The following is a 27813-nucleotide window of genomic DNA, read 5'->3' on the forward strand; positions in this document are numbered from 1 at the left end:
AAGTAAATGGAACAGAGAGTGTTTGTTTTTTTCGAAAATTTTGTATTTAATGTGTTTCAGAGATTTGATTTTTCATTTTTAGGTTCGTGACTTCTTGGAATATATGATCCGTTACAAGTTTAGTTTTAAACCGATAAGGGTTGAAAAAAAAAGCTCATAATAACCCTTTACAATGTATTAGATAGTTGTGTTGTTGCTTTAAAAAAACAACTACTTTCGGTTGTGATAAATTGTTGACTTAAAGACCGTCGCTGTGACGTGGTCTTTAACCTTTGTGATATCCACACGGTTTTAACCTTTGACTGTGGTATCCACTTTGAAGGGGGAAAGATGCCTCTACTAACGTACAATACAGTCGTGACGTCATCCATTTGTGGTTTGGTGTTGACCATCATGATCTCACTAACTAGGTAAGGAAATGTCTGCGATTTGGTGAAACTGTAGGGTCACTTTAAACTGCTTCTATGGCCCGCATAATATACCTTCACTTTTTCTCAGTGGCGTCACTAGGTCGGGTGTCGCCCGGTGCGACACCTCATGGTTTCACCCCCCCCCCTCAGGCCCCACACCATTACAGAAGAAAACGTATTGGATATATAAAGGCTATATATATATATATATATATATATATATATATATATATATATATATATATATATATATATATATATGCACCTACGAAGGCCTATCTATATAGTTGCAATTGGTGACACCTCCTTCAGATTTTGGCAAATGATGTCCATATGTGCAAAAATTATTTTAATCCACCTATAAATTTTGCATTTAGTATCACCCCCCCCCCCCCCCATCCCGCCCTGGTAATAGCTTTGAAGTATTCACAGTTATTACAAACGGTATTTATCTACAGTGAGTTATTAACAAAGCTGGATGTAACATTGTTTTCTCTACAGTTTGCATTTTCAGGTCATGGTATCACCCCCCCCCCCCCCCCGTCGGGATAGTAAATATGTACTTAAATTACTTTGTACCTCTAATTAACCATTCATTGAACTGGCATATTTATTCTATATACTTTGCTACTTTTTTTGTCTTGGTGTCACCCCTCTAAATGGTGTCCCCGATGCGGCCCGCATCCCCCGCCCCCGCCTCGCGACGCCTCTGCTTTGTCTGTTGCTACAGCCCACCTATTATATACCTTCATCTGTTACAATGCCATCAAATGATGCTGTACGTTAACCCATCTATGCCTCATCCAACGATGCTGTACTTTATTAACCCTCCCTAGCGGTGTCTACTATGAGCAGCTGACAGCAGAAGCCGCCAACACCAAGGACGTGGTCCAGCTAGCGCCCATACAGACCAACAGAAGCCGGATGTCCTGTGGCTGGAGCTGTGACCGGCACGAGAACTGCACCATGTTCCTCTACAGCGCCCCCAGCAGAAAGTGCGCCCTCTATGGGATGGACTACCCTCGCACCCCGTACCCAGTCAGGGCAGCCGTGACGAGCCAGTGGCAGATATTTTACATCAAGACCAGTACGTATCGGCCTATGCGGTGCCTTGTCTTTCTTTTCCTCTGATTTGATGCTAGACTTGTTTGTAAAGCGTGCACGTTTCATTCGTCGAACACGTTTCAGTAGTCGAACATGTTTCATTAGTCGAACATGATTTATTAGTCGAACAAGTTTCATTAGTCGAACATGTTTTATTTGTCGAACATGCTTCATTAGTCGAAAATGTTTCATTAGTCGAACATGCTTCATTAATCGAACATGCTTCATTATTCGAACATGCTTCATTAGTCAAACGTTTCATTAGTAGAACATGTCTCATTAGTCGAACATGTTTCATTAGTCAAACGTTTCATTAGTAGAACATGTTTCATTAGTCGAACATGCTTCATTAGCAGAACATGTTTCATTAGTCGAACATGATTCATTAGTCGAACATGCTTCATTACTCGAACATGCTTCATTAGTCGAACATGTTTCATTAGTCGAACATGCTTCATTAGATGCAGATGTTTCATTAGGCGAACAAAATGATAAGATGTATTTTTCTATGGATGAACATGGTAGTAAAGCGTCCATGCTTTTTTAGAAGTATATACTTCATTAAACGTACACATTTAGACAGACGAACATGTTTTATTATACGAACACAATTACACATACATGTTTCGGTAGACATATATGTTGCATGACTGTGCCTATGAATATACTGAAGGCGCCCATGACTGAACTGAAGGCGCCCATGACTGGACCTATGACTGAGCCTATAACTGAACTGAAGGCACCCATGACTGTTCCTATGACTTTACTGAAGGCGCCCATGACTGGACCTATAACTGTACTGAAGGCGCCCATGACTGGACCTATGACTGTACTGAAGGCGCCCATGACTGGACCTATGACGGTACTGAATGAATGTATGACTGCGACAGTGTATCGCGTTAAACGATCTGTTGTCCCCGCCTGTCTACTGCAGGCTGCAGGTTCTCGTACGTCAAACGGTTCAACAAGTGCGTCATGTACAACAGCAGCCTAACCCTCAGGGACAACCTGGTGATGACGTGTAGATCTGTGGGGGGTCGTCTGACGGAGTTCTCCTCCCTGGATGAGCTCAACTTTTTCAGCGCTTTTTTCCTGGCCAGGGATGGTGAGTGTGGGGTGTTACGTTGTGGGGAGCGTTGTGTGGGGTGTTACGTTGTGTGTAGCGTTGTGTGGGGTGTTACATTGTGGGGAGCGTTGTGTGGGGTGTTACGTTGTGGGGATCGTTGTGTGGGGTGTTACATTGTGGGGGTTGTTCTGTGGGGTATTACATTGTGGGGGTCGTTATGGGGGTCGTTGTGGGGGTCGTTGTGTGAGGTGTTACATTGGAGTGGGGTTGTTTGGGATGCCATATTGGGGTGGGGTTATGTGGGGTGTCACTTTGGGGTGGGGTTGGAGTACCACATTGGGGTGGGGTTTTGTGAGTTGTTACATTGTGGGGAGCATTGTGTGGGTGCCATATTGGGTGTTGTGTATGGTGTCACATTGGTTTGGGTGTGTATAAAAGGTACAGTTGAACGGTAGATCACGACTATTTCCATGTTTACCCCTTAATCCTACCACCTCTGATGGGTACATGACCATAGGACGTCTTTAGTCCTACCACCTTTGATGGGTACGTGACCGTAGGACGTCCTTAGTCCTACCACCTTTGATGGGTACGTGACCGTAGGACGTCCTTAGTCCTACCACCTTTGATGGGTACGTGACCGTAGGACGTCCTTAGTCCTACCACCTTTGATGGGTACCTGACCATAGGACGTCTTTAGTCCTACCACCTTTGATGGGTACGTGACCGTAGGACGTCCTTAGTCCTACCACCTTTGATGGGTACCTGACCATAGGACGTCTTTAGTCCTACCACCTTTGATGGGTACGTGACCGTAGGACGTCCTTAGTCCTACCACCTCTGATGGGTACCTGACCATGGGACGTCCTTAGTCCTACCACCTCTGATGGGTACCTGACCATGGGACGTCCTTAGTCCTACCACCTCTGATGGGTAGCTGACCATAGGACGTCCTTAGTCCTACCACCTCTGATGGATAGCTGACCATAGGACGTCCTTAGTCCTACCACCTTTGATGGGTACGTGACCGTAGGACGTCCTTAGTCCTACCACCTCTGATGGGTAGCTGACCATAGGACGTCCTTAGTCCTACCACCTTTGATGGGTACGTGACCATAGGACGTCCTTAGTCCTACCACCTTTGATGGGTACGTGACCATAGGACGTCCTTAGTCCTACCACCTTTGATGGGTACGTGACCGTAGGACGTCCTTAGTCCTACCACCTTTGATGGGTACGTGACCGTAGGACGTCCTTAGTCCTACCACCTTTGATGGGTACGTGACCGTAGGACGTCCTTAGTCCTACCACCTTTGATGGGTACGTGACCGTAGGACGTCCTTAGTCCTACCACCTTTGATGGGTACGTGACCGTAGGACGTCCTTAGTCCTACCACCTTTGATGGGTACGTGACCGTAGGACGTCCTTAGTCCTACCACCTTTGATGGGTACGTGACCGTAGGACGTCCTTAGTCCTACCACCTTTGATGATTACGTGACCGTAGGACGTCCTTAGTCCTACCACCTTTGATGGGTACGTGACCGTAGGACGTCCTTAGTCCTACCACCTTTGATGGGTACGTGACCGTAGGACGTCCTTAGTCCTACCACCTTTGATGGGTACGTGACCGTAGGACGTCCTTAGTCCTACCACCTTTGATGGGTACGTGACCGTAGGACGTCCTTAGTCCTACCAACTTTGATGGGTACGTGACCGTAGGACGTCCTTAGTCCTACCACCTTTGATGGGTACGTGACCGTAGGACGTCCTTAGTCCTACCACCTCTGATGGGTACTTAAGCACGAGTCAGGGAAAGGCGGATGGGATTTTGTGGTGAAAACTAAATCCTTTCATACACTGAGGGAATATAACTAGCCCAATGACAGATCTGATAAGGTTCTTTACATTTGTTACTTTTTAAGAGTGTAAAATATCTAGAATGCGCATCTCGGGAAAAAACGGCTTTAAATTCTAAGATCGCTTGATTTGACTCGAGTACGTCTTACGAATTTGGTTATTTTCATATTTACTTTTTTTAGGCAGTGCTGGCGTCGCTTACTGGATGGGTGCCATCATCACCAACAAGTTAAATCGGGTGTTCTCCTGGATGAGCAACTTGTCCAGTGTGGTCAGCCCCGGCTACTGGGCGTCCGGACAACCAGACCAGTCCCCCGGGCCGAACGAGAACTGCACGGAGATCAAGTCCGAATTCCGGTTCCTTTTCAACGACGTGGCGTGTGATCAGCTGAGATCTGGATTTTGTGAGGTGCCTGGGATCGTGGTGCCAAAATAATTAAAATCGTTTAGATCTTGCGAGATTTCCGAAAATCTGGCACTTAGTTAGTTAAAGTGTTTGATACGAACTTTTATTGTTTGGAAACATTTCATAAACATAATGCCATAGTTCACTAGAGTGACATAGATAGGATTTTGTTATTTGGGTACAGAGTTGTTTTTTCCCTGCTCTGACTGAACTGAACAAATTAAAATGTTGTCCCATTCACATAAAATACACAATTAGGTTTACTCTGAAAAGGGTACGATCGTATTTTTTTTACAATGCACAAAAGTGGATCGTCTAAGGTAGTAGTACAGGTATTTTAAAAGCTTACGTAATTTCAGTAGCGTGTCTAGGTAAGGGATAGTTTTGTGATGAGTCAGCAAGGCAGTCGCCATCGACAAAGTTTTGCAGAGGTGTGTAGAGGACGTAGAGCTGGTAGATAGAGAAAGTCTAGAGCTTTCTAAAACCGCTTGATGTATAATCTGTCTGATTTGATAGCATTGTATGTGCCGCTAATCTCACACCAGAGAAATAAGGATAGGTGCAGTAAAGCAGGTGAATACCCATCAAATAATGCAGATCATTTGGTCAGATGTCGTGGATATTTTGTTTACTAGATGACGCCGTGCACAAAAAGGATACATTCCTAATGTTACGGCCAACTCGCTGTAGGGTTACTTTGGGGCACCACTGGTTTGTTAAACCTGAATTGATTTCGTGGGTACATTCTGTTTTATTTGGACCATTAGTTGTCCAAACAGCAACTTCTGAAAGATTTTAAACCGACAGAACTGGGGTACGATGGAGTGGTAGCTTTAGTTCCAGTCTACACCAGCACCTGCTTCATGTAACCGCCTAATTTTGTAGGGTCACGTGCGTTTGTTCATTATTCAACTACTCTTAACTGAGAGACACTTGATAGTTGGTAGGACTCACCCCCTCCCCTCACACCCTAGTTATTCCAACAGTTTGACTTGATGACATTGTTTTGGTCATATCGTGTATATAGTTGTTGTTTTTATGAACGGAATAAAGGTTTAATATTTTATAGATACGTTACGTATTGAAATCATTGTTTGTCTAATAGTTTGAATGTGGTTCTCGGATTAAAAAATAACAATAATTAATTGGTGTGTTTATTTTTAAACAATTGCCTAACTAATGTGATAAGCGAATTTAAACCCACTTTCAAAATGATAAAAAAAAAAGTGAAATCTAATGAAACTTGGCTACAAGTAGTCTAACAACGGTAGTATCACACGACTTGAAAGTGAGTCTTAGTGAGACTTGGCTACAAGTAGTCTAACAACGGTGGTATAACACGACTTAAAAGTGAGTCTTGGTGAGATAACCAAACAAGAAAGCAGTTGGAGGGTGGAGCTACCTAAGCAGCTCTAAGATTGATAGTTTATAAATAAATGATTATAAGGTAAAGAGCGCCAGAAATAGGTAGAAAATAGGTAGAAATATTCAGGCGCAATTATCTTTATGTAATCATTACAGTCAATGCGCAAGTAGACGAACAAGTAGGCAACACATTTTATGAATATGAGGCCCTTTGTTTTCAGCCCATGACCCCCCCCCCCCCCATTTTGCTACTCTTTACAGTGAGACTGTGAGGTAAAAAAAAACATTATTAAACAATTACTTCAAGTGAGATTCAGTGCAACGTGGCGCCTGTAGCCTGCAGTAAAACGTTCTCTTCAGGTGACATTAAAATCCAGTGAGCAGGATATAGTGTGAGATCTAGTGAGACTTGTCTTAAACAACGTGTGGAACATTGACCCCCACACCCACACACCTACTTCAGAACCACACAATACGCGTGGAACATTGACCCCCACACCCACACCCACACAACTACTTCAGTACGACACAATACGTGTGGAACATTGACCCCCACACCCACACACCTACTTCAGTACGACACAAAACGGGCGGAACATTGACCCCCACACCCACACACCTACTTCAGTACCACACAAAACGGGCGGAACATTGACCCCCACACCCCCACACCCACACACCTACTTCAGTACGACACAATACGTGTGGAACATTGACCCCCACACCCACACACCTACTTCAGTACGAAACAATACGTGTGGAACATTGACCCCCACACCCCCACACCCACACACCTACTTCAGTACGAAACAATACGTGTGGAACATTGACCCCCACACCCCCACACCCACACACCTACTTCAGTACGACACAATACGTGTGGAACATTAACCCCCACACACACCCACACACACCTACTTCAGTACGACACAAAACGTGTGGAACATTGACCCCCACACCCACACACCTACTTCAGTTCGACACAAAACGTGTGGAACATTAACCCCCACCCACACACCCACACACCTACTTCAGTTCGACACAATACGTGTCGCTACGACTCTGGGGAGGGGGGTGACACCATTAAGTGCCGCACCGGGTGACATTCGACCTCACTACGCCACTGCTTTGACTGTTTATAATTAAAAACTGCAGCTTAAAATGAGCTTTTAAAATTATTTTCAACCCCTTTTGGCGCCCCCCTAGGGTCGGCGCCCGGGGCGGCCGCCCTCCCCGCGCTACGCCTCTGCACCCACACACCTACTTCATTACAACACAATACAATGCCAGCTGTCAGCTCACTAGCGAAAATCACCACCTGTTTACCGCCATTTTGATGATGTATTCGCTAAATTTTAACATCTGTGTTTGGTATTCATAACATTGTCAGAGCAATGTTGGAAAATGGATGGGTTGTTTTTTTTACAAGAAGGAAATTTATCACGACAGAAAGAATATTAGTGATGTAAATGATGACTTGCTTGGTTTTGTTTTTCTTCAAATTAAAATAATTGCAGTCTTAATGGGATTCATTAGTCGTTTTTACCCAAACACCGCCGACGCCATTTAAAAAAAAATACAGCGAAGTTAGTTTTTCCAAGTTATTAATAACTTTATTATTTAATACTGAAGACAATGTAATGAGGTATTTTGTTGAGGGCAGACAGATGGGGTGTTATGTGGGCCTCTGAGGAAACATGGCGCCCGTGTTGGGGAAAGTAGCCGGGGTGTCTCAGCTAAAATAGCAGGACGGGCGTGTTGGGGCGGTAACTGTCAGGTGACTCATTCCTGCCACCCCACCCTCCACCCCTTAGCTGCGCCTCTGGTAAAAGTGTAGTGTAAATATGAATTGAACTTCGTCGTGCTACTAGAGTTAGGGGATTGTGCACAGGTTATATAAGACTCGAACTTCATCGTGCTACCCCCCCCCCCCCTCCCCCTCATCATACAACTCTAAATTTAGCATATTGAGAATATCTTATATCGTGTACAAAATGGCTAGCCATCCACTACCCTATTTGTCTTATATAATTGTATACTATGAGCAGGCAATATTTGACTTCAGCGATCAGTCTTTCGTAATTGTTGTCCATTTTATTAAGGTCCAAATATTCTTGTTGTTAATTCTATGGTTATCTTTTCAGTGAGTACATGCTAGCGAATAAAAAGTTGGAAAATATAATCCATGAGTTATTTGTCAGAAGCAGAAATGGTAATTAAAACTGCGGACTAATTAGTTTCTCAACAAATCAATACAGCCTGCAAGAATATGCGAGAACGCGAAGTGAAACAATCCAGTGTGGCTAATTTTTGGTCAGCTTCCAGAGTTACGTACCCTTGCTGTGCTTGGATGTTTGTCAACTTTTAGAGTTAGTTCCCTTGTAGTGTTGTGGTGTGTTTTTACAAGATTGACGTCCATAATTGGAAGAGGCCGTTGTATAAGAAAACAGTTAAAGTTTTAATAAAGTACTCATTGTCTGAACTAAAACACGTTAAACTTGATTAAACTTTATTGATCGACAGATAACAGCTTCTGGGTTATGTTAGTACCAGGTTTGTTGATCTACCATGTTCAAAGGTTGTGTTGTCATATAAAAAGAGCGGCAGGTGTGTTGGTCTGTATGTCAACAACAGGTATGTCAACAACAGGTGTGTTGGTCTGTATTTAGCATCAGGTGTGTTGGTCGGTATGTAACAACAGGTGTGTTGGTCTATATGTCTACAACAGGTGTGTTGGTCTGTATGTCAACTACAGGTGTGTTGGTTTGTATGTCAACAACAGGTGTGTTGGTCTGTATGTCAACAACAGGTGTGTTGGTTTATATGTCTACAACAGGTGTGTTGGTCTGTATGTCAACAACAGGTGTGTTGGTCTGTACAGGTGTGTTGGTCTATATGTCTACAACAGGTGTGATGGTCTGTATGTCAACAACAGGTGTGTTGGTCTGTATGTCAACTACAGGTGTGTTGGTCTATATGTCTACAACAGGTGTGTTGGTCTGTATGTCAACAACAGGTGTGTTGGTCTGTATGTCAACAACAGGTGTGTTGGTCTGTATGTCAACAACAGGTGTGTTGGTCTGTATGTCAACAACAGGTGTGTTGGTCTGAACATTTGTGTTGGTCTGTACGTCCACAAAGGTGTCCTGAGTAAAACAGTGCTATCTTTAGTTGTGTACTACATCCTGCCATTTCTTCGATGATGGCCACAAGCGACTATAACTCATTTGAAACACAAATGGTAAGAACATCCCGTGCGCATTTAGGCGCGTCGGTGACGTCGGTGTGTTTTTGTGCGCGTATGTGTGGTGCGCGCGCGAATTAATTAGTTAGCACAGGTATGAAAAATTGATTATATATGTGTTTAAAGTTTAAATCAACAAAGTTTGGTTGCATAGGGAAAAGGTCATTGTTTACACATCAACCTGTCAAAAGGTTGCTGTACTAAAATATCACTATAAAACACTTGTCTTGCTATAGAGCAATGGTTCTTAACCTGGGTTCGATCAAACCCCAGGGATTCGATGACTCAGTCTCAGGGGTTCGGCGGAGGTCAAGACAAACACTCAGCTCATGTGATTCACGATACGATTTAGTCGTTGTGGACCGATAGAACTATTAAGAAGGGTTCGGTGAATGCGCATATGAAACTGGTGGGGGTTCGGTCCCTCAAAAAAGTTAAAGAACCACTGCCATAGAGCCTACTATGGGAGTAGGAAGGGAAGAAAAGGTGGGCTGTATCGTTGTTTATCACTGTCTATTCAAAACGTGCTTGAATACACTTGTTTACATTTATGTTTGTTTTCTTGAGCCTAGTTCACGCTTGGTACGACTGTCTAATAGAGAAAGTCTGTGTGGTGGTGGTGGTGGAGGTGGGAGGGAGGGAGGAGAAGAAAACAGGCTGGAAAGTTACACAGTTAAAAACGGGTCTCCTTACGACACGTGACCTGCCTCCTCCCCCCCCCCCCCCAACCAGTTACACACTGTAAGTTTTAAAGCGCCTACAGAAAAAAAAAGCTAAACATCATTAAATAACTTCCCCCTTGTACCCTGTCCCCTGTCCCAACCTCCCGCCACCCTGCATGTATAGATTTACTCCTATAAAATGGAAGTACAAATAATCGATTAAAAGATTTTTTTTTTTCTCGCTGTGAGACTTATTCCACACAGCGTTAGAGATTTATTAAACTTTCAAAACACAAACGTGTTGTGTGAAAATTTTCCAATAAAGCCATTTCTTTAAATCCGAAGCGGGGTCCCAGATAAGCGTCAAGTGGCGCATTGATTCTCAAGACAAAGACGTGATGCGGTCTAGTTCTTTGTGCTGCCACCAGCACCCACCCTTCACCGTCAGCTTAGATCCATCCACGCTACACACGATCGGAATTTTCTGGGAAATCTTGCCGCACTAGTTGCTGGTTTTATGGACGGGAATCTTCGGGATCAATACTGGCCTTATGTGATAACAGACCCAGCGTTCGGCGACAAACGTATGGAAACAAATAGGATACACATAGCGACACGTATGGCGCATGAATATATATATATATATATATATATATATATATATACATATATTTATAAATATCCATACGTTTGTCACACAATATATATATATATATATATATATATATATATATATATATATATATATATATATATATATATATATATATATATATATATATATATATTTATAAATATCCATACGTTTGTCACACAATATATATATATATATATATATATATATATATATATATATATATATATATATATATATATATATATATATGTATATATATATATATTGTGTGACAAACGTATGGATATTCATATGACAGTCTGAAGAGATATATTTTAACACTTGGGCTTATAATATAAAATGTATCACACATATAAATAGATGTATACACTATAGGTAACATTAGGCATAAGGAAGGTGAAGTAGAGTTCACGACACGAAAGGGCATCCTACGGAATAAAAGTATTAAATCCAGCTCTCAGTGGTAAATACGTCTAGTAGTGGCACATAAGAAAAGATAAACAAAAACAATCATCTTCCATTTGCTACGAATCCGTATATTTTCCAGCAGATATAATATTTCTATACACACTGTCTCCTTACCCCATAAAAAGAGGTGGTCAAGTCATGTTACAGCCCTAACCATAACACTTCGGTTAATCCTGACACACTAATCAGCAACACTCAAATGAGAATGACGTTGCTTAGTGATGAAAACGTTATCATAAAAGGCGGGGAGGGGAGATACAGACAGAAATATGGACCATTGAGACGCAACACATAGTGCAATTATTAAATAAAAGTTCCCTGGTGTTAAGAATTTGTAATAATTCTAGATCTAGATCTATCTAGATCTAGATCTAGATTCTAGATCTAACTCAAAACAAGCTAGATCTAGTATCTAGATCTATTTAAAAATGGTAGATCTAGATCTAGTTCCGTGCCTAAATTAGAAAATTATTTGTATTTGTATCCAAAGCTGATGTGTTTCTCAGATTTCTACCTAATTATTCCCACAATCAATTTTTCAAAAACACATTAGACTCTTTAATAATACACTATTTAATATACAAGCAAAGATTCGATATTATGTATCTAAACCATGTTTTGTCTAGACTGCTCCATTCGTGACCTACATAATAAAATTGAGGTCAATAAGGACAAGGTTCTCATTCTTGATTCAGCTTCTAAATTTAGGTCAGTTTACTTAGATTCTCAGAATGAGGCTACCCTTGAAAAATCAGACCTCCTTATGCCAATGTAATAATACTGTGACCGACTGACATAGTTAGATTGCAGTGGTTTTCTTTTAAGAAACTAAAAAGATAATGCCTTAAGACTTATAGCCTACTACATGTATATGTATGTTGTATATTCCATGCTGATTTTCTGCTGTCTTTAATTATCTTTTTAAAACTACAGAAGGTTAATTACTGATACCAGTATTTTGTTACACAAGTGATGTTGGCCTGTATACATACACGGGAGGTTTTAAAAGGAAATAAAACAAAACAAGTTTTGCAAGCGAATACGTAGCCTACAAACGATTTAAATATTCCCCGTTAAAGGCATTATGCTATTTATGTTGAGATTTTTCTTGGGCCTACCAGAGGTTTTAAATATTCCAAACAAGATGTTATTGTGAGTGAGCTGCAAACTCCTCTCCTCTTCTTCTGCTGCAGCAGAAAAGCTATGGGAGGATGGATTCTGAGTATGTAACTGTAACATGAGTGGTTGCTTTCGGCTCAATATATCGATAAAATATGGTAGTTTCAATATAAAAGCAGCCTATAAGGGAAATATGTTGATTGCCGCACAGACAATTACTAATGTTATGCAAGAAACCTAAAAAAATACAAACTAACGGAAAAAGAAGCCTTATATAACAGAATCGACATATTTATAACAATTTTTAGTAACCACTTTACATTGGAATTATGTCACTGCTATATAGGGGAATAATTTTTGATAAAAGAGGGTGCTATGTAAGTTAATGACGAATTTTCGTTAGATAGGTATTTATGCAAATATTAATAAATGGAAGTATATGCCAACATTCATTTATTTAACAACCATTAATCTATTTTTTTCTTTTGTTTATACAGGTCATACTACCTGTCTCCCCTTTTGGGAGGTTCGATTCTAATGACAACACGGCGGAAGCGGATGAAGAAATCGAGGTGCTAGAAGGCCCTGAGGTTGAAATCGTAGGTTCGTGCGAATCCAGCGAAGACGACGAAGGATTTGACTTAGATATGGAATCTAACAAAAGTGAAACAGAAACAATGGAAAGCGAAGAGGAACATAATGCAAAACATGAATTATCTAAACATGTTTCGCATACTAATTTAGCTACAGAGCCTGACAATAAATATTATGAAGTTGAAGCTATTATCGCCGGTCCAGTAAAACGCAAGGAGCATCTCGTAAGTAAAAAAATTGCATTGTTGTTATTGCCTGAATTAGATATTTTTTTGTTCAAAAACTTCTGCAGCAATTGCGGTCTTGTGTAGACTAATTCGCGATCCTCGTGAAAAGACTACAAACTCTTTTATCTGGCGCAGTATTTAGTTAAATGCTGTCGACTCGTTCTGCAAAATGATAAATTTGGCAGTGGCAGCCATTTTTTAATATTCTGAGCACAAAAAGTAAGCAGCTGAGTACTTGTGTAACTGTCCTGTGCTGACCGATTGTGAATCATAGTGATAGCACTGATAGTGAGCATCAGTGGTTACTTTTGTACCGTGTGTTTAATATTAATAGACCCATCTAGATCTTGACTGAGAAGAAGATCTAGAATCTAGTTCTAGTAGTTCTAAGTTACTAGACTAGATCTAGATCTCAGATTCTAGTGTTAGATCTAGATCCATCTAGTTACTAGTAGATCTAGATCTAGTACAATGGAATGTGGGTGGATACATATAGTCACTATAGTCAGTAGTACAATCTAGATTCTAGATGTAATTATTGTGGATATAAAGATATAGAGTAGATTTCCTCTGCGCGGTCAAGCCTTGAAACGATCGTCTGTTTATTGCATCGTATAATAATTGTTTGGATGTTTTATACGAAACTACCGGTATCTGTTGTTTGCATGTCCATTTCTAAATATATCCAGGTCAAATTCTTTTGTTTTATCCTTCTGGAAAGAAATTAAATTTTTAAGTTGAGGTATGACGTCAGCCGGTGATCCCAGTTCCCCCGGATGAAAACACTACGTCCGGGATGAGATGAATAAAACCAACCAATCAAAGCTGTTTATAATTAGGTTAACTATAAATAGCTTCTACATATGTGCGGGACACTGTAAATACTATAGCTAAGGCTACTAAAGCAACCTGAGAGGTCAAATGGGGGTGGCAGCAGCTTGGATAACGATTCGGGTGGTTTATCCTCGTCGCATAACCAATGACTTGAGCTAGACTAGCCTAGATCTAGATGCTCTAAGTCTAGAATCTGTATAGTTTATACATTTTTCTGTTGTTTTAAATTATTTCGATCATCTACTTCTTCTAGAACTAGTTTATGTCTCCACATACAAGCATGTCTAAGTAAATGTTAGGTTTTATCTTTTTAGTAATTGTTAGTTACGTCCTTTTTTTATAATTATTAAAGTTGCGTCCCTTGAGTTATCACTGGGTCATCCGTGATGTGTAATTAATAAATTTAAGTAAAGTGTTTTTTATTTGGTTGTGCAGTCTATTAATTAATAATACAATCAACAACACATTTAAAGGTGTAAATTATTTATTTTAGCTATTAAAATTGGATTAAGACGTATAAAATAGGATCGTCACGCGAGCAGGTGCAGGCGATTGCGTGAGAGAGAAAGGGGGGGGGGGATATCTACTCTAGATCTAGTAGATTAAGTAGACTCCAGTTATGTTTGATTCAGAGAGACAAAATGTGTGTGTCGATTTTGTGATTTTAAAATTTAAATTGTCAAACATTTCCAGATTTGATATCTAGAATACTAGGTTTTTAGATTTGGGATCTAGATGTGGTTGAAACTGAGATGCACAGTTCATTTGACTTAGAGGCTTAGAATCTAGATAGTCTAGATCTAGTAGATATCTATGTCCATTTTAGGGTTTGTGCTACCTCCTAATTTTCCAGGTCCAGAAATGTTCATAAAATTTAATTTTTTAAAATTGTAAGATACCCCTAAAATTTTTTGCTAAATTTTAAAAAATCTCCTATAATGCTATCAATGGTCAAAAACTGACCAAAATTTGTTTTTGCTCCAGCTGTCGGCAGTTTATACATGATGGGCAGGTGGAAGATATACATACATTTAAAAAAATATTTCTTGATCTATATGAAAGGTTGAAAAAATTCTTTCAGTAAAATGCAAGTTACAAACATTGTCACCCAATGATGTGATTGCTGCTCACATTTTCTTTAGAGTGGGAAAAAAATCTTGAATGCAGTCAAAGGGTCACAGAGTTCACCTTAGTTTTGTATCTGCAGACCCATAGCATAGGTCATAGTTATGTGAGACAGTCTGGGACTGACTATTGGGTTAGCAGTCAAGTCTTCTACTCAACCAATCCATGATGTATACAACAAATGACTTCTTACTGTTTAAAATATACTGAAATGTATATAAAACTATTAAAAATTTTAGTTTTGGTGCATGAACCCCATAGCTTACAATTGATATACTTTGCAATGCATTAGGGCAATATGGAACAATTTGATTTCAGATGATGGCTACTTTATTAAAATAAGCATTAAAGTCATTCATCAGATGAAAAGCACAAAAAAGAAAAAGCACTACCAATTATTAACTACATAGTAAATGTTCTTCTTAATATTGTCATTCTATGTTTTTCAATAGTTTGTGCTCCATTGTAACTGACCTAGGCAACTGAAAATCTAACAAAACACACTTTCAAAACCAAATAATACTTGGTGGCTATGTTGAAATTGCTCCCTGACTGTCAAGGTCATTTTGTTAAGAGCAAAGGCGTAAGAAAGGACAATATCAAGTAATTATTAAATGCACTGCAAGAAGCAGAATAGAAGCATTTTACTGTAATCAGAGGTTATGTTTTATTTTTAAATTGAATTTTATTGATCCTGGGTCCAGGTGTCACTGCCATCATAAAATATGAATGTTGATGCTGTAAAGCAAAATAGAACAATCAGACAACAAAGGGAGATAAGCATCAGCCCATATTCAATCAAATATATGTGGTATTTGTTTCTTCAGTTATCAGTAGTGAGATTTAACTTTCTTGCCACTTTATACCAAAATGTGACACAGTAGTTATTATTATTGTCCAATAAATACATCTGATGCTAAAAACATACTTTTGTTGCAAAAGCACTTTTCTGTTGAAAAAAATCTTTTAAATAGATTTTATGATACATAAAAGAACTATATAGCTTTGAAAGAATCTAACTACTACATATGTTACTAAAAAAGGATCATAAATTAAATACAGTCAGAATAATAAATCAAGGCAGGAGCAAGTCCTTTAGTCACCTGAAAACTTTAAAAACAAATGTATTGCTGTACTGGATAAGCATCTAGTTCTGAAGGGGGAAAATGTTTCTCATGTAATTTCATATTCATATGCGTGATTCCAGAGCCATTGTCTCTGTAAGTTAAATTTATTTCAATTTTTTTGCCATTCGAATTTATGTTACATGTATGTGTAAAACAATTTTGACAGCAATGTTCTGTTTATATTTGTTCCAAGGGCTTTGCTCTGTCGCATATTTACGAATAGATATCTGGTACTTAGACTGTACTGTTGCTGATTTTTTAAATTTGTTAACCCTTATAAAGAAACCAGGGGCGGAACTACAGTGCCGCCAGACCCTGCATTGCGGGGGGGGCCCGGGACGTCTAGGGGCCCGCAGCCGACCATAATCAATTTTTTTACATTATTGACTTCGTGGTTGTTTTGTAAAAAGAATACTGCAGCTGCGGTTGGATTATCTTTACTCTATAGACACCATCTCGAGTCCTCTTTCTCCTACAATCAAACACACGCTGTTGTCGGCAAAATTCTTTTGAAAATAAACCCATCGCGTGAAAAATACGCAATTGTTCAAACCACTTCCATGACTTATTTCCTTTTTTTAAATAGTCAAATATGTGTGCTCTTAAGCACCTTTTAATAAATTTGCACTAAACAAATTAAAAAGCAATTACTTTTATTAATTATTATTAAAAAATACAGAATAAAGAATAACAAAGCATAAAAAGGAAATGCATTTAAAACTAATAATATAATAAGAAAACAAACATAAAAATAAACATAAGGCGAGAAACCATTACACATACAAAGCTTTCCTGCTTTATATTATTTCGACCGATTTACTCATGGAGTCATCATAGCAACCATGTTAAAACCGAGATTTTCAAAACAGACTTATAGCAGTAACACAAATGGCCTGTTGTAACTAGTTTTTAATTATTAATAAAAACTAAGCATTTTTAGTGATTTTTAAAAAAAAAATTCGAACAAGCCCGAAATGAGTATTCTGTGTTGGTATTTTCGTGTATATATATATATATATATATATATATATATATAAGGCCCAAAAAAATTCTTTGCGGGTGGCCCTTTTTTCTAGTTCCGCCACTGAAAGAAACTGTTCTTCCGTGCTTTCATCTGATTAAAACCTGCTTTAAAGTAGTGTGTAAGAAAAGATCCAACTAGAAGATATACTAAATAAAATTTGAAATGTAAAGCCATTTAATTTTACTTGTTGTAAAAGATATTTACCATTCTTAATGATGTATATATATATATTTTCCAGTTTAAACTTTGCTACAAAGTGAGGTGGAAAGGTTATGGGCCAGAAGCTGACACTTGGCAACCTTTAGCTGATTTAGCTAATGTGCAGGACATGATTGATGATTTTAGAAAATCAAAGGCTGAAAAAAAGGGCAAGAGAAAACAGCCGGTAAGTCATTGTATAACTTGTGAGATTTGTTTTATAATCACGAAAATTATCTAAATTTTGATTCAATGAGTTATTGAATATGATAATTTCATACAGAAGCCTAAAAGAAAATACCATTTAATGTTATTAAATAAAACAAATATTTGTAGTTGACCAGTGCTTATCAAAGAAAGCAAATTCGTTTTTTTCCCAGTGTATTTAAAACCTAATTATAATAATGATTATTTTATGTTTATTTCCCAATTTTTAGTAGTTTTTTTCCAAATGAGGTTGACACAACATAGGATATGACTAAAATATTTGCATTAAAACCTGATCAGTAGTTTGCAATCTTTAAGAATCTATGATCTGCCCCTTTTAAGTCAGAGTTTGGTACTTAGGTGTAAAATCACTCGGCTGTCAACAAAAAAAGTACATTTTTGACCTTAAAATAAATGGAGTTGCTTGCATTGAGAAATTCTTGCAGTATGTTTTTGACCTGTTAATATTACTTAATTCTAGCATTTGTCAATATCGATTTAAATTTATTTTCCTCTTTTCAGATATTGCACATGTACGTTTAAAATACTTTTTTTTTAATATTCTTTCAACTTACCATTTCCAACCAATTAACATTCCATTATAGAAACAGCCAAAAGAAAGCGGTTCAAAGCCTGTGACATCAGAAAACAACAGCAGGAGTCAGACGCCGTTGCCAGCCACCTCTAATTCAGACAAGGATGATGACTCACAGCAGTATGACCCTGAGTATGGCACAGTGAAAGACAAATTTTGGAAAGACCTGGAGCTGGGGCGTGTGGATCAATACACTGACCTCTTCTCTGGTGACATGTACTCCAAAATTAAAGGCTGTCAGCGAACTGCCCACGCTGAGGCTGTGGCTAATATACATAAACAACAGTCCCATGCTAAAGCCAGTGCTATTCTACACTCTGCAAAAACTCCTTCACCAAAGACGGCTACACCAAAGGGTGCCAAATCAAAAAGTCAGCAGTCTGCACTGCATCCGACAGTATCAAACTCTACTCCTTCTCTTTCCAAAACAACAGATGAGGTTGTTGCCAGCAGAGGGCGCAAGCGTGCTAGTGAACCATTTCGTTCTAAGGGCTATAAATCCAAACGCACCAGTGAACCTTTTAGCTCAAAGGGCTACAAATGTAAACGGGCCAGAAGATCCCATGAGCGTAAGTCTGGTATTGCGTCCCCAGATGTCTGTTCTGTGACGTCAGAGACAGTGGGCATGGTCACCACCACCAGCCCAATCTTGACCCCGCCCGTGCTGACCACCAGCACAGCCCCAACTTTCACAACAGGCACTACTGGCTACACAACCATAACATACTCACCTAATGGATCCTCGCTCAAATCCAGCTGTAAGTTGGCTTTATTCTCCTTTCTATTTGTTAGCTCTACATTTATTGGCTGAAAGTTCATAGTTTCTACCTAATTTTTCAGCACGAGCAGTCTACCAATCAGATGAGGAAGATACAGACTGTGAGAAAACTCAAATGACAGTCTCTTCAGAGACCATGTTAACTATCACAACAGAGACTGAGATACTCAATACTGGAGATATCAGCAGTTCAGAAAAAGGTATACCAACAGGTAAGTTTTACATTTTAGTCTAATTTTGCTGACAAATTTTATTTGCTTTGATAACTCAACTTTTTTTTCCCATTTTCAAAATGTGGGTATAAGAAACATAGCTTTGTGCATATATTTCTATAGTGTTATGAAGTTTCCACTATTATGTTTGGCATGTCAGATTTAACATCCAGTATGATCTCTGACTTGTGCTGATAATTTTCAGATGAACATTGTCAGCTTTTTTCTACTGGTACAGTTAACGGAGGAGCTAGTGGCAGCGACTCTTTAGCTGGATCTCCATTTGAGGCCAGCGGTGCCACCTCTAGTGGCAGCGCACCAGGTCCATCAGGGTTAAACATGGACCCTATGGTCAAAAGGTCAACGCTAGATACTCGGTCTGAGGCTAGTGGGTCAATTGAACGTTCACATGACGAAGAATGCTTATGGGGTGGGGCCTGCAATAGGTCAGACTGTAGAGCCAATCGTAGGAGAAATATGAAAAACGGCAAGGACCAAACAAAGGGAGGGCATGCACACGAGGATGAGGAGTGCATGTCTGAGGCAGAGGAGGCGGTACCTCACAGTGAGAGCTGTAGCAGTGTCACCAGCTCTGATGACCCAGGCAGCTTGAGGCTAGATAAGAGCCCCCCTGGTGAGGGTGGAGCCATCTCTCCTCACGGTAAAAGGTCCAACCTCTACTCAGCTTCACCCCAGAGTGGCAGCAGAACACATGCATCCATAAAGTCCTCACCCGTGCAGGTGGGCAAGTCCCAGCGCACCTTGTCCTCCTACAGCTCTGACTCTAGCTTTGATGAAATGTTAACTAGTAACGTGTCGTTGAATAGAGAGAGTGTCAAGAATTCATTTGGTCGTGTGGATCCTTTAGTTCATAGGTTGCAATTGGACAGCTTGGCTAGTTCTTCCAGCAGGCCTAGTGGTATTCCACAGGAGGTAGACACGACACATGTGAGTAGAAGAAACTATGAAGGTTCAGAGAGACCAGGTTTATTTAGTGATAATAACAGTGCTTTCAGTTTTGCAAGACAAGACTCTGGCTTTTCAGGGGGGTCGTCAACTCCAGGGGAACAGCATAGCCAGTTTACCCTCCCCTCCCCTGCTGGCAGCATTAATCTTAGCTCCCCGGGGAAGGAGAACTTTAGGAGCTCCTCTTCAGAGAACATTTCTACTGTATCCAGTGGCAGCCATGAGAGACTGGCCAACATGATGGAAGTTGACCAGGCTGACCCCCGCCAGGATACGACGGCTTCAGCTACATCTTTGTACACACAGACACGGGGCTTTGGTGACTCACAGGAGATGTGGTCCAGGAAAAGAGGGAATGATGTCTCACTACCGCTGGAGAAGATCCCGTCTCCAAACTCCAGAAGGGGTAAGCTGGTTTCTTTATAAAAAAAATGTTTAAAAAATTGTGTTTATATTGATTGTTTTTAATGATTACTTTTTTCCTCTCTTTAAAGATTCAGATCTTGATAGAAGAATCAGCACACTGACCTGTGATGAACTTGAGGATCTTGTCGAGCAGGTAGCCTTTGTTCAGCTGTTTGCTTCTTAGATAGCTGAAAACTCAGTTATCTTTTTGAATGAGCTCATAAAAAAAAACGTGTGTGTTGTGGTTCATTTATTAAAAATACCCATTTTTTTCTTAGGGTGAAGACCGCTTTGGCTCAAAGGACGTTGGATTTGTAACCAATGGTAAGACAAGTATATTTTTGTGTATTTTTTTGAATAATGTGTGTTGTAACTGAGTCTAATGAAAGCCACTTAATCACCAGCTGATCTCCTGCAAGCTGTCAACCTGAGCAAGGCTGAAGTTGTGAAGCGAGCCATACGCCAGTCATGTAACACAGAGCGCAGACTGGACTTTGAACAACCCGATGGTACAGGCCTGACTCTGCTTATGAGAGCTGTGCAGAAAGGTAAAGTATGAGACTAGCTTTTTATAGTAGACATCTGTATCTCAATTGTATGTTTTTGTAAAACTCACTGTTTTGTCAACTTCTCTAGGATCAGTTGCAATAGTTGAAATGTTGCTTGAGAATGGAGCCAATGTCAATGCCCAGCAAACTAATGGTATCACAGCTTTAATGATTGCTGCTGAGCAGGTAGGATTGTTGGCATAGTCTGTATTAGTTTGAATTGTTGGCAATCCAGAATTCTGTCATAATATTAGCTACACTCTTATTTATGATGTATCTGTCAACTGATAGAAAAATTGTCTGTCTTAGAATGGTGTATGTCTCCTGGCTTTATTGTTAAAACATGGAGCCAACAGCAGCCTTTACACAGTACATTCTGACCAAGCTGAGACCGCTTTAATGAAAGTAAGAGGAAACAAAACATTTTACATTTTGTTTTACACTTAAGTTTATTACAGCATCGTTAAATATTGATACATGGAAAACAAATCCTGTCAACAAGTCTTTCAATAAAAGACTAAACCAGCTAAAAGAAATGAAATTTGTATTGTGTAATTTGTTTTCCATGTATCTTGTTAGTCCAGACCTAGGTGCATCATCTACTGTCCTCCATTTTTTAGCCCTCCTATTATTTGTTTAAAAAGGCTATCAAGAGACAGAATAGAGAAGTGGTAAATCTGATGTTGCGTGTGGGTGTCAATATTGCTGCACCAACATGTTCCAGTTCTTCTGCCCTGGAGCTGGCCATAGAGAGGAGAAATCCACAAATTGAAGCTATAGTTCGATCTCATTTTCAGAGGTAAGTGCTGCAGCAGTTGTTTTGTTTCAATTTTTGTCCTGTAGAAGACGTTTATGTATTCTAATTATTTTTATTATTTAAAGGCTAGAGCAAGCCTTCCGTAGCCGAGTGATGGCCACTCTAGAAGAAACAGCTGAGCTGATGGAACCTTTGTTTCCACTTCAATGTTTTCCTCTGAGAGAGTCGCAGGAATTTGTTGTCAAATTTAATAGCAACATTCATCCAGTTGCTCAAGGTTGGAATTTCTCTTTTTGTTTAGTGGCAGCAGAGATGCTGTTTGTTCACCTAGTGTCTTATGGCTTTGTACTTTCCCCAGGTGAAGGTTTTCTGCTCTTCATAGCACACACAAAGATTAATGATAAAGGTGTGAGGTGTCGGTTCCATGGCGGCTGCCCCATAGGCTCTGTAACACTAAATGGAGTTGTCCAGTCCCCGCTGACCAAGGTGTGTGTGTGGCTGTTTTTATTTGGACAAGAAATTGTAACTGCCTTACTCTGTATCTTTTTTATTTATATTTTGTTGTTTGTATTTCCAGGAAGTGAACTTTGTGACCTCTTGTCATCCAATTATACCTGGCTGTAACACATTAGTCATCCACAAACTGGAAGATTACACTTCAAAAGTAAGTTGTCTGCTCTGAGGGTTCCATTTCAAGTAAAGCATTATTTTTTAAAATGAAATGACAGTGTTATGAGAACATCTTGTTTTCTGATTTCTTGAATAGTAAGCATGCCAATAAAATGTTTAATGTGTAGCTAGGTGTATTAACATGTTAGTGTAGCCTACCGGGTCAACAGCACATAGGTAAGTTTGGGCATATCTTCTGGTCTCCTTTGTCTATGTGTTAGAACACATGTTCAATACTGGTTTGTCACAGTTTATTACCAACAGCACATAGGTAAGTTTGGGCATATCTTCTGGTCTTGTCTATGTGTTTGAACACATGTTCAGTACTGGTTTGTCACAATTTATTACCAACAGCACATAGGTAAGTTTGGGCATATCTTCTGGTCTTGTCTATGTGTTTGAACACATGTTCAATACTGGTTTGTCACAATTTATTACCAACAGCACATAGGTAAGTTTGGGCATATCTTCTGGTCTTGTCTATGTGTTTGAACACATGTTCAATACTGGTTTGTCACAATTTATTACCTTTTTAAAATTGGTTTTAAATTTTTTTTAAAGGTATTAAATTTGCTCTGTGTTTTTATTTCCATGAATAAATGTCTATGTGCTTTTTACAGATCAATAATTTTTGTTTTCACTAGGCCAAGTTGGTGGTTCAAGCATTTAGGGCGAAACTGTTGCCAGTCTGAAGTTGACATGTCATGAGGATGTCATATGTCATGTGCATTTCACCTGTAAATGCAAAGCCTGCTATGTGATTAGATAAAGTGGTCATACAGGGTTAATGGGTGCCAAAATGTGTGTTTTCTTACCAAATGACAGTTCTTCAAGTGGTACACTCATTAAATGTGTCTTCTTACACCAAATTTTCTATAAGCTGAGTCATATGTCGATTGAATGTGGAGGGAGGGTGTGTCAACTTTGTTATACTTTGTGATTTATAAATATTTTCATTGCTTAGTTTAAACTGAGTATATTAAACTACACTCTTTGTAAAATACACCAGCTCAATATTTGTTTAAAGAGAAAGAGATAATTTATTATTTATTTATACATATTTTACACGTGTTGTTTTCATGTTCAAACTGGTGACTTGTTTTTTCTGTTTGACTTCTAGGTTATAAGGGGGCTTTTTTTTTTTAAATTGTAATAAAGAAAAATAGAGGAGTATATATGTTAATACCAACGTAAAAGAATTTTTTGTCAAGGGACTAGTGTATCTTTGTGTGAAATATTAGGTGTTTAACTATGGTGTTGCTTTATACTTGAATATTTAAAAGTATGTTGGAAAATGTATTTAATGTCAGCTTTCTAAAGGAAATGTTTATTGCTTTTGACCAATTTGGTTGGATTTCTAATTGAGCTGGTGAATCATAAACTGTTTGAAAAGCATACCAACATTGTTTTGTCCTACAAGAATTGTTCACAATTTGGTTAAATTTGGTCAAAATTAAATCATTTTTTTTTTCGATGCATTAAAAATTGTATAGCACATTATATTAAGATATATTTTATTTTTATCTTTCTTTATTAAAGACTAAATATTCTGCATTATTGCTATCACACAAAAAAATTAAATTTTGTCAATTTGTTTATATGTGAAAATAATGGGATGGTCATGTGATTCACTGCGTATGCCAGTAGAAATAGCCAACTGTTTGATGTGATATCTATGTATTTAAATGATTTGTTTTGCTGCTGATGTGATTAACCATGTCTACATTTTTTTAGTCACATTGTTATTACTAATTCCCTATGTTGGTGAGATGGCTTCTTGAAATAATCAGAATTAGATTGATCCCTTTATAAAGTTATGTTGCTACATTTTGTGCCATATTAGTGCAGAATTGTTTGAAAGGACATAGCTTGATTGTTTGAATTTATGTTTGAATTTAATTTTTTTTTTCTTAACTGGTCAGTAATGATGTACATATTAACTACGCTGTTCCTCTTGAAGGCATTAATTATAATTCTTGTAGCCTTGGTCGAGTTTTTATTGTAACTAATGTACACAATTTTTGCATACTGTTGTCATTCTATTTTCCTTGTTGTAAGTCTTCAGCACTTGGATTAGATATTAAATAAATCAGTTTCCTATTTACCATTTTTTTAATTATAATAGAAATATTAATGCTCAATATAAAAAAATGGTTGCAATCATAGGAAATTCATAATTCAGCCTCATTGTTACCAACATATTATTCTGCATGATAGGGCATATGTTTTTTGCACAACACCAGGTAGAATCATCTGTGGCTCACTTTCAAATTTCCTTGTCAGGGTATACTGAATGTAGTCCTATCAATAATCTTCAATTTTTAATGGGGAATGAAAATTTCAACCAAACCTGTGTGCTATCTATTAATTTAATGCATCATAGCAAAGGTTACATTTTAGAAACCTTTGACTTTTAGCATGTTTCAACTTATTAACCTGTAGTTGTGCAGAATACATTTTTATGTCACTTGGGTATAATTTTTATTTTACCAATTTGTTTATGCTTGAAAGTCCCTATTTAGTTTTTTTTTTAATGAATCTGTTTTTACTTAGAGAATCAGGCAGCTGTTTGATATTGTGCATCATTTATTGTAGTTTATTGTAGCATCATTCAGTTAGGTTAATTGCATATTATAAATATTTTACTTCATTCAAGCATGTGAATTCCTTCACTAAATAGTGGGCAGGTTACAACTATGCTTTTTTTCTTCTTGTTCTTCAGATGTAATTTTGACAGTATTAATCATCAGACTTGAAACTAATGTACATACATTCTAAATACAACTTGGATGAAGCAGCTCTACAGTTTGCAGCATTGAATTTGTTATCTCATCACACATTATATTCTTGTCCCAATATCAGTGAGGCAACGCACAAATTGTCATGCCATTTGCTTTAAGTGGAGCTTTGTGATCATACAAGATCACACCTGGGTTCTAGCTTGAAATGCTGGGGGATCAGGTCAATAAATAATACACTCAACAAACTTGTAGACTTTTATGTTTCTTTTTTACCATGTTAAAAATTGCAACTGTACTTGTTTGTGAAAACTTTAAATAACCCCCCATATAAAATTATACATTTACAGCCTTCATATTTGGTTATCAGCAGGGGTTGCTATCACCACTGTCCTTTATTCTTAATGCTTCATGCACCTTTAACCAGCACAGTTGCAGAAGTTTGTTCTATCCTTAAACTTGTAAAGAATTTTAAACTGCATCAAGTATTTATCTTCAATTCTTCTCATACAGATTGTACCAGTGTATATGCTTTGATTGTTTAACAGCATTATTTTTCTTGTTTTCTCACTTCGCACCGCCTCTAAACTTTTATTAGCTTAATTTTTATTTTAGAATGGCATAATCATCCAAAGAGTGTGTGCTTAGCATAATTTATTAATAGCTTACTAATGTGCTTGTTTATGGTGGAACTCTGTTATTTGAAAACATTGTTTTCTAAATAGTCTAGATAGGAAGAAATTCACTAGTGACTGTCTGTTGCAATGTTTTATCTTGGTTTCTGCCAGTTCAGTGTAGTCACACATAAGATTGTTTCAGTAGTTTATTTCAACTGCTAGACTTGCTGATTATAGAGTAGTTCAACATGTAGACACCATTTTTTTCTTTTCTCTGAGAAGTTATTTCAGAGCGTAAGCAACTAGTCGTGTATTAAAAGTTTTTACTTAACCATGTTATCCCATTGTATTGAAAAATTAAGGTAACCTGAACTGACTGCACTAGTCTATTTACAGGTCTGATAATTGGCTACACCAGTGGCTTATGGTCTGTGGATTAGGAGAGCTAGGCTAATCCCCCAAGTGTCTCTTAATACTAAATTTAGTAAAATAGATATAACGTCATGGCCAGTGAAATCCCACTACATGCCACATCAAACTTTGCCAACTAAGCATGCATTTTCTTGAGTCTCATGAGTGTGTTGGAGGGTTGTCAAATGATTAAGTCCCACTGTTACAAGCATCAGCGGTATCTACAATATACCCTGCTGTATGTAATCTATATTTGACTGGTGCTTTCCCATATTCTTACTATGTAACTGTTAGCCCTAGATCATAATCCTCATGTATACATTTTTGTACTAATTTAGTTTTGTTTATGGAGCATTACCTTTTTTTAAAAAAATAAGAGTAAAATGCTTTTGAACCTTTCTTACATTTACAAAGTTTCTTGAGGTTTTGCTGTATTTTTCTGTATCTAGTTGGTTTTCTTTTTAGTGATTATAGTTCTTTTTTTTTCTTAAAATTGTGTAAATTTTACATGAAATTCATTTCAATTTATAACCAAAAAAATTAGTTTCAATTTAAATTTTAATAACAATTTTTGCTATTTCAGTCCATAACCCTTGTCTTTCCATTTGTCTGTATATTACCTCAAATTGATAAAATAAAAAAAGTTTGTCAGTCATTTAAAGTGCATATTCTGAAGATTTTAGGGTACAAAATGAGCATATTCAGTTACAACAGTTTAATAAAATTGTTTTTGTACCCCTTTTTGAGCACATTTCTACTTGACAACTCCCATCAGTTTATGTTGTCTGACTTCACATTTGTCATCAACAGCAGCACTGTCAATGTTGGCTCATCTTGTTTTATATTGGAATGTTATTTATAGCTGCAACCTACATAAATAATTTAAAAATGAACTGGATGTGGCAAAGGTTAATGAAAAATAAATAGCTGAATTATCCAATGTTGTTTAGAACGAAGTTTAATTTTGGTAATTTTTTGTCGTTTACAAAAGCTAGCAGATTTAGAATGTATTAGATATTAATCAATTTATACAGCTGGTGTATAATAGGATGGTGGAAGTGTGAATTTTATTTTATTTAGGGTAGTTTTATTAATTGATCATTTTTTTTTCTCCCATGTCCATAAAAGATGTAATTATTTTTTTTGGTAACACTTAATAAAAGTTCATGTGTTAATAACATACCATTGTTCTGATATGTTTCACTCAAGTATTATTTTGGAATATAACGGCAACTTCCTAATTCTTGATAGTTTAGCTAGGACAGGGGTCGGCAACCTTTTGAAGCGAAAGAGCCAAAAGTTACAATTTTCAAAATCTCCCTGGTTTTAAAGAGCCACTAACATTTTTTTTTTATTTCAAATATTTTATTTTTTTATTAAGATTATTAGTATTTTTTCAAGGAGCTGGAGAGCCGCATCTTGATATCAAAAGAGCCGCATG

At 38.1% G+C, this 27813-nt stretch overlaps 1 protein-coding gene across 1 annotated transcript; it reads left to right on the plus strand.

The window, feature by feature from the left end:
• The first annotated feature begins 393 nt into the window (after window positions 1-393).
• LOC131939637 (uncharacterized) lies at window positions 394-27552 on the plus strand. The gene is made up of 19 exons (XM_059298071.1): window positions 394-410; window positions 1247-1497; window positions 2449-2619; window positions 4622-4848; window positions 12838-13158; window positions 17510-17656; window positions 18282-19029; window positions 19112-19261; window positions 19467-20633; window positions 20722-20786; window positions 20911-20956; window positions 21037-21180; window positions 21269-21366; window positions 21490-21585; window positions 21801-21979; window positions 22063-22214; window positions 22296-22423; window positions 22515-22601; window positions 23251-27552. The coding sequence occupies exons 1-19, from the start codon at window positions 394-396 to the stop codon at window positions 23296-23298; spliced, it is 4242 nt and encodes a 1413-aa protein (XP_059154054.1). The 3' UTR covers window positions 23299-27552.
• The last annotated feature ends 261 nt before the right edge of the window (window positions 27553-27813 follow it).

This window comes from Physella acuta, unplaced genomic scaffold (assembly GCF_028476545.2).
Source record: "Physella acuta isolate Inbredline_101_S28 unplaced genomic scaffold, ASM2847654v3 ptg000285l, whole genome shotgun sequence".
Classification (NCBI taxonomy): Eukaryota; Metazoa; Mollusca; class Gastropoda; family Physidae; genus Physella; species Physella acuta.